At 39.2% G+C, this 8,029-nt stretch overlaps 1 protein-coding gene across 1 annotated transcript in view; it reads right to left on the bottom strand.

Moving 5' to 3' along the window:
• The window catches only part of mtrex (Mtr4 exosome RNA helicase), a 51,134-nt gene that overhangs the window by 1,395 nt on the left and 41,710 nt on the right, over positions 1 to 8,029 (bottom strand). Inside the window, exons 24-26 of the mRNA XM_051684118.1 lie at positions 3,492 to 3,548; positions 2,712 to 2,874; positions 1,203 to 1,307 (exon numbers count right to left, since the gene is read on the bottom strand). Coding sequence (XP_051540078.1) covers positions 1,203 to 1,307; positions 2,712 to 2,874; positions 3,492 to 3,548 — 325 coding nt within the window. The remainder of the gene's footprint in view (positions 1 to 1,202; positions 1,308 to 2,711; positions 2,875 to 3,491; positions 3,549 to 8,029) is intronic.

Here is an 8,029-nt window from a genome sequence, read left to right as displayed (position 1 = left end):
AAATCTATCATATTATTTGACTGTGACAATCTGCCTGACTATCTATCTAGCTAGCTGGCTTGTTGTCTGTATAACCATCAAACTTAAAACTTGTAAAAATAGTTTAAACTAAGACAAAATTATGGCAAGCCAACATCAAAGATGTCTTGACAGGGGCCTGGGTAGCTCAGCGAGTATTGACGCTGACTATCACCCCTGGAGTTGCGAGTTTGAATCCAGGGTGTGCTGAGTGACTCCAGCCAGATCTCCTAAACAACCACATTGGCCCAGTTGCTAGGGAGGGTAGAGTCACATGGGGTAACGTCCTAGTGGTCGCGCTTAGTGGTTCTCGCTCTCAATGGGGCGCGTGATAAGCTGTGCATGGATCGCAGAGAGTAGCATGAGCCTCCCGTGCTGCGAGTCTCCGCAGTGTCATGCACAACGAGCCACGTGATAAGATGCGCGGATTGACGGTCTCAGAATCGGAGTCAACTGAAACTTGTCCTCCGCCACTCAGACTGAGGTGAGTAACCGCGCCAGCAGGAGGACCTACTAAGTAGTGGGAATTGGGCATTCCAAATTGGGATAAAAAGGGGATTAAAAAAAAATGTCTGGACAAACTTTACCTTTCTAGTTTTGTATGCAATGTGTTTTTAAGCCTAATACAGTAATGCATCATTAGCTTAGTAAAATGCTAAGGTAAAACATTTTTGGAATCATTTCAGAATCGAAGCATCAGTAAAAAAAAAAAATGTAAAAAGATTTTTAACTTGACAAAGTGAATTGCAGCATTCAAGATTCTGAAAATACAGCGAGACGCTGCATAACAGCCAAAGACGGCCATCTGGCATGTGTACATAAGACTAACAATTAAAAAAAATAGCGATGATGGAACGTAAAATTGTGTCCTTTGTGAACGGCCCCTCAAAAGACAGTAGGCAGCAGGGCAGTTCACTAAGCTTTGAAACCTAGCTAGAAACTACAGCTCAAAAGTTCAACAGTTCATGGCATTGTTGGTGTAAATAAATTATTCATGACTCAAAACACTGAACGGACAGGAGTAGATCAAGTCCACTGGTTCTCAGCATGTGATCAATAATTAAATCTTTCCAAGCTACTTTACCATTCCAGTGCTTAAAGCTGCACACAATAAATTGGATACTCTCTGCACAAGTCTCTATTTAGTTGAATGAGTCACACCATCAGTCTACGGGATGTCCTACCCATTGCAAACTTGTTCTCCAGCTCTGTATTTCCAATGGCCTTGGCCGCCTGGCACATCTGTCTCAAAAGCTCCTCCAATCTTCGCATGCAGCGGATAATACTGCCTGAAAGAGTGAGAGGGGTAAAGTGAGGTTAGTCCTCCCTGTAGACTGATAACATATCTGCAGCTCAATCTTACTCACTACATACCAACCACATATTGTAATTTTCAGCACTTTGTACAATGCATACTCTGGTTGCACATGTTCCAAAAAACTAGTGAGCTGCCAATGGAGGCAGCAAAAATAAATCCAAGGTGGTGGATGAAGAGACATTTTGATAATAAATGCATTTCATTCAATACCTAAAAGTACAATTAAAAAAGGTTCAGAGTAATTAAAAATAGCTTATTTTAGCCAATATTTGTGTAAATGGCAGCTCACTAGGTTTCGGAACAGAGCTGTAGTTTTGATGCCCATTTCTATTAGAACGGTTTACTGGCAAAAGGAGGTAGGAGAGAAAGAAAGAACAGGGGAACTTCCAAATTTTTCTTCCTTCACTACAATTTATCATTAGTTCTTTGCTGTTTGCTAATGCACATGAACAGAGCCAAAATCTCTCTCAAAAGCTGGAGCATGGACAGATGGGGGATTTTCTTGACAGCAAAACATGAGATCCATGTTTCAAGACTCACGTCATGCTGCGGACAGAGCCAAATCTCAGAGCTCAGACCTCTGGGACAACACATGTAAAAACACTTTTTTCACTTTTCATCATGCCTCATATTGTACTGAAGAATGAACAGCCACAACATTATCTAGGATTCTGAGCTCTTGCTCACAAATGGATTACTACATTTGTTCATTTCTGGGAAATAATGTTTATCTAAAAATATGAAATAGTAAATAGTAGTACTAACACATGTCCTAACCAGGCCCAAAGCCATTTTTGTCCTCTAACCAGCCATGACAAGTAACAAGACATTTTATTGATCGCTTCGTGTCTGTGACATCATGCAGGGTAGCCTCACCCACTGCAAGATCTCATTGGTCCAAAAGCTGAGGCTGCAGTGGGACTACCATCTGTGTACCTCAGCAGAAATTGAGATTCATCAGACCAGGCTATGTTTTTTACAGTCCAATTTTTCACAGTCCAGTTTTGGTGAGCCTGTGCCCACTGCAGCCTCAGCTCTCTGTTCTTGGCTGACAGAAGTGGAACCCAACGTGGTCTTCTGCTGTTGTAGCCCATCCGCCTCAAGGTTCGACATGTTGTGCATTCTGAGATATATGTCTCAGTGCTTTGCCTTACACACATCCTTGAAGACAAGGGCGATGAAACAAGATGGCTTGCTGTCTAGAAAGCATACCTGACCAAATAAAATTGCTCTGTGATATTCTCTGTTGCTTAATGCTGTCGCACCAACAAAATTATGTATACATCATAATTATTTGATTCATCAAATCACCTGCCTTATCAGGAAAATATTAAACCATAAAGCAGAAAATGCAGTGTTCTGAAGGAGCTAGTACCTTCAAACACATCTGTCATCTTGCATATCTGGGAGAATGACGAGCCGTTGGCCCAGGTGTACACCACATCCATCAGGTGCGGGCGGAACTGGTTCAGATATGTGTCCTCATCCACGTCCAGCTTGGCCTCTGCAGACACCTTAGCGATACGCTTGGCACATTCCTAAAATCACATTCAAGTTTAAGAAAAGGGATCTATTGTCACGACTCTACTAATTGGTAAATTGTCATTTAGCTGACATTTTTATCAAAAGCGACTTGTACTTTTATGGAGAATGTTCATGTGAAGTCAATATTTGCTGAAAAGTTTCCCATCTGCTGTAGCTCTCAAATCTCACTCAATTCGATATTGCACATTAAGACGCTTGCAATGATGTCAAACATCACTGCTTCTTGAACATCTCATCTTTGACGGCAAAACCGGCATGAAATGAGCCAGATGACCCTTAAATTACTTACCAATAATATGCAGTAGTTTTAGTTTGATACTAGTTTAAGTAATAGTTTTTGCACACTCAATCTATCAACAGTTTATTGTCAGAGTGGCTGAACTCTAAAACGAGGCCACCGAGCTGACCTACATGTCACGGCACTGGAAATCTTCAAATATAGTAAACATTGTCAAACAACAACGCAAGCTCAACAAGTGCGTCCTTCCAGGATCAGACTGACCTATCAGAGTAATCTGTGAATGTAAGCAGTGAAAGGAGTTATTTGGTAAATAGTGCACGTGGTAGTGAGCTCGTAATGTTAAGACTTTCTCCACTCCGAACACTCTACCTGCATCTGTCGCAGCGGTCCGGCCAGTTGCTCTGTCAGTTTAGGCATCTCATTGGCCTGTGGATGGAGGGAGAAACAGGGCACATAGTCAGAGCATAAATAGCAATTGGACACCTTGGTGTAGCACACTGGATATAAGCCATCATGGAGCAGAATTAACTTTCTAACTCAAGTGTAAAGCACAATTAGACCCTGACATGCACAGATCTGCCAGGCTTATGGAGAGGCTTTAATTTAGATCATGAACACTAAGTTAAAGTGGATGACCTCAAATAAACAGTTTGTTTTGTAACATTAAAATTGAAGATTGCACAACAGACTTTACAACAAAACCATGTTGAATGGGTGGGTGGTAACTGTAACGGTGTATATACTGTTTTTATCCTCGGGCAACCCCGCGTCCTTCTACACGGACTTTGTGTTTTGTTTTTGCTATACGCAACGCATAATTTAAATTAATTTAAACCGACTGATCTCAGTTCAGAACACTCCGTGCTGTCAGTAAAGGGTAAAACTTTCGACGGACCAAGTCATGTGACAAAAAAACATGGCGCTGATCACAGTGGAGTTTGTCTGGAGAAACACCAACAAAACTACATCTGGAAGGACGCCTAATTAAGTTTTACATTGAAACCTGTTTGAGTCAAAAGATTAGATTTTCAACCGATGCCATTTTGAAGGTTTGAGCAAATTGTGGACAATAGCGCTAGCTTTTCCATTAGAAATCCTATTTTTATTGTGCATTTTAACATTGAGAAAAAACATTGTTGCTTTCAGAGGCTTCATATAGAGTTAGGATGAAAATAAGGTGCATAAGGAGGTTAAGTCATTCACTAATAAGGGAGTAAGGGAGCATCCTATAGATTTCCTATGCAGCAAAGTGCATTCACTCCTAAAATCTGATCAAAAGTTCAGTTTCAGGCTGCAGATGATGTTTGGACCACTGTTTGGCAGACATGGGACAACTGTAATCAGTACTTGGATTTAGAATTTATAATGAATAATTTTATTTTACGTGTTTGGCAATGATTGGATGATGCTGGCCATTGCTTTGAATCAGAAATATTTTATGCTAATTTCTGATTGGTAAAATGCTTCAGCAATGGCATCACTTGTTTGTTTGACAGTGCAAAGAGAGGACATTGAGATTTTGTTGCCAAAGTAGAAAAAAAAAAAAAAAAGAAAGAAAAATCAGGTCAAATCATTTTTATTTGTATAGTTTTTTTTCCTTATGCTTTTCCCTATAGACATTGTTCCAAAGCAGCAGAAAATCAGCTGTAATGTCTGTTACATCTTAAAAACATGAATAACCAACACTCCTGGAAACAAACAATTTGATTAAAAAAAAAAATCTGACTTTCTATAGCTTGGTATTGTTTAAAATTTCACAACTTAGTCTCACTGTCCAAATATGTAGACATGCATTTTTAGGAAAACTATTAGCTGTAGAAATTAATATTATTATTATTTGCATGTTTATTAGGTGCTACTAGTTACAAATCAAAAAGGGAAATGGAAAATGCACACAGCAGTCATGCTCAGGTCTCAGAAGGTTAAATATAAAACGACAGTTAATTTAGCTAGATTCTCACACAAACCTATTTGCCTTCAGAGGACTTGGAATTTGATGCACGAGTCACATTTTGTGTCCTTTAACGGGGTCATGACATGAATAACATTTTCCTTGATATTTTGACATAAGACGTCATTGTATTTTAAAAATATACTTTATGTTTCAGAACTCAAAACTTCCTCTCAGGTCCAAAAGGAGCATTTATTGCTTTACCCTGCAAAAACGACTCGTTCTGAAATTGGCTACATTGCGATGTCACACATTTGCATAATCCCCACCTTCACAACATATGTAATTGTTGCTGCCAGTAAGTTGACAAAAAAGCGGCTGGGGTACTGCTATACTGAAAGTGGTACTATTGTAACTGTAGTTTGCTTTTACCAGCGAAAATAGCAAAGTTGGGTCCCCAGACATTGTGTTCCTGGTTGTGGAAAAACAATTTCTGCATAGCCTTCTAAAGGATCACAATGTTAGGAATGAGTGGCTAATTTAAACTAAGTTTAGATTCGAATGTTTGGATTATTTGGATTCATGGATGAATTGAATTCTTCTGAGAACCAAGGATTCAGGCTTTGCATAGAAACTTGTATTAAAAGATGCAGTGGCAACAATATCGGAAACGACTGTAATGCCAGTATGTAACAAGTGTAATTCTAATGTTTCATCTGCCTGTGTTTGTTTGATATATAAGAAATTGTATAGTCAGACCGACTCTTCTTTTTTTAAATAGATGTTTTTAAATCGCAAAATAAACCATGAACAGGATCGTGGGAGCAGATTGTGCTTATTACATGGATACTTACCAAAGAAACGTATAATTCCTCATGAAATATTGATCTGACATTACAGTATTTAAATCTGGCAGAATAAGGAGTGCAAAGAAAACCAATGACGTATATGGTAGTAAGGCTGCATGCTTTCTCATCTGACTCGCATTAGCCATGATGTCCCGCATTTTGTCCAAAATGAACCCTTCATGATACCCATTTTCCTGTATTTAAGCGTCAAATTTATCGAGGGAAACCTCCTCCTTGGTCGACCAGCGAATCATTTGCAGGAGATTCACCAGCGGCGAACATTGCAAATTTCCCGATATAGGATGCATATCGAACACGGGAGATCAAACGGGAATCCTTGCACCGACCGTCCCTCATAACACTCTCCCTACAGCCCGAAACATTTATTAACCCTTCACATTCACAGCTTGTGTTTGACTATTTTTGCTGTTTAAATAGTGTTTTTCACAAAATTGTTTATCCCTAGAAGTACTGGGAAAAAACAGTCTGACCATTTTGTTCAGTTTTCCATTGTTATTTCAGTCATACAACTGTTGTAGTTTGATTGTGTGCTTTACATAAATTGGGACGTTTATTATTTTTTTTCTCCCAATTTGGAATGCCCAATTCCCAGTGTGCTTTTAAGTCCTCGGTCGCGTAGTGATTCGCCTCAATCCGGGTGGCAGAGGACGAATCCCAGCTGCCTCCGTGTCTGAGACAGTCAACCCGTGCATCTTATCATGTGGCTTGATGAGCGCGTTGCCACGGAGACATAGCGCATGTGGAGGCTTCACACCATCCACCGTGGCATACACGCTCAACTCACCACGCGCCCCACCGAGAAAGAACCATATTATAGCGACCACGAGGTGGTTACTCCATGTGACTCTACCCTCCCTAGCAACCGGGCCAATTTTGTTGCTTAGGAGACCTGGCTGGAGTCACTCAGCACGCCCTGGGATTTGAACTAGCGAACTCCAGGGGGGGACATTATGTTTATAGGTTCATCTCAACAATTGCCTAGACTGAGTTTTCTTTCTTCCATTCTTAGAAAATACAGTTCCACACTTGTAAAAAAAAAAAAAAAAAAACTTTAACATTGTGAATCTCAAGAAGAAAATACAATACGCATGTCATGACCACTATAAAGTGAGTCCCTATCAACTGCCATTATATTGAAAAGACTTAACAGAATATTAATTAAAGTTTCTCCTTTTGTGTTCCGCATTAAAAAAAACTCATAGGTTTGGAACTGCATTTATGACATTATGAAAATTTTCATTTCTGGGTGAACCATTTCTTTAAATAACCATGTGATCATGCCTATTTTTGGATCCTACGGTAACTTAAATGCAAAAAAAAAAAAAAAAAAGATAGTAATATCTACAATTTGATGGACGTAAACCAAAAGATGATTATTCATCGCAAATGATAAGTCACCCATTATACAAGTCCTGAGACAAAAGACATAAAACAGATTCATGTATGATAAACATACAGTGAAAATCAATGATTTAAGTAGTTTTGTTACATTTCTTTACTAAGCTTTTACTTGTTCTTTTGCTTGTAACCGGTGTCTTTATTAATGACTGTTTACTTGTATTGAATAATTACATTATAACTTGAAACAATGTTTATAATGTTCATTTGTATTTAGTGGTGTCGAAGTTGGTATTGAGAATCATTCTTTCATATGTTTTGATACACGGCCCTACCCCTAAATAAGTTCTTCCTCATCTTGGCTTGTTTGGAACATGTCACGCTCTATTTTTATTTATTTTTTTGATAATCCATGTTTCCCCCATTGTTTGATTTTCATATGTGTAAATTACACAAAGCAGCCCTGCCGACTGATAGTCGTGCAAATATATCTACTGCAGTTTAAGCGCTACAGTAGAACCTCTACCAGCCGATATATCTCTAATGTCGCACAGCCATACTGCCAAGCCCTACTGCTGATGACAGAGTGGTTTTAAAACCAAATGATCATTTCTCGATTTTTCCATGCAACATCACTAATGACATGAAAATATCATTGCACAAACCACATGCCTCGTTTGAAGGTCCAGGTTTTAATGATTTTGGACTAGGAAAAGTGTGTTTTTAATCTTCGCTGGGGATATATCCCAGAGTGACGCTCACTTACCTAGTTCTATGGCAAAAGTACCACATATGCGATAAATCCCTCT

Source organism: Myxocyprinus asiaticus, chromosome 42 (assembly GCF_019703515.2).
Source record: "Myxocyprinus asiaticus isolate MX2 ecotype Aquarium Trade chromosome 42, UBuf_Myxa_2, whole genome shotgun sequence".
NCBI classification, from domain to species: Eukaryota; Metazoa; Chordata; class Actinopteri; order Cypriniformes; family Catostomidae; genus Myxocyprinus; species Myxocyprinus asiaticus.
Note: the sequence above shows the minus strand (reverse complement) of the source record. Positions and strands in the feature narration are given on the sequence as shown.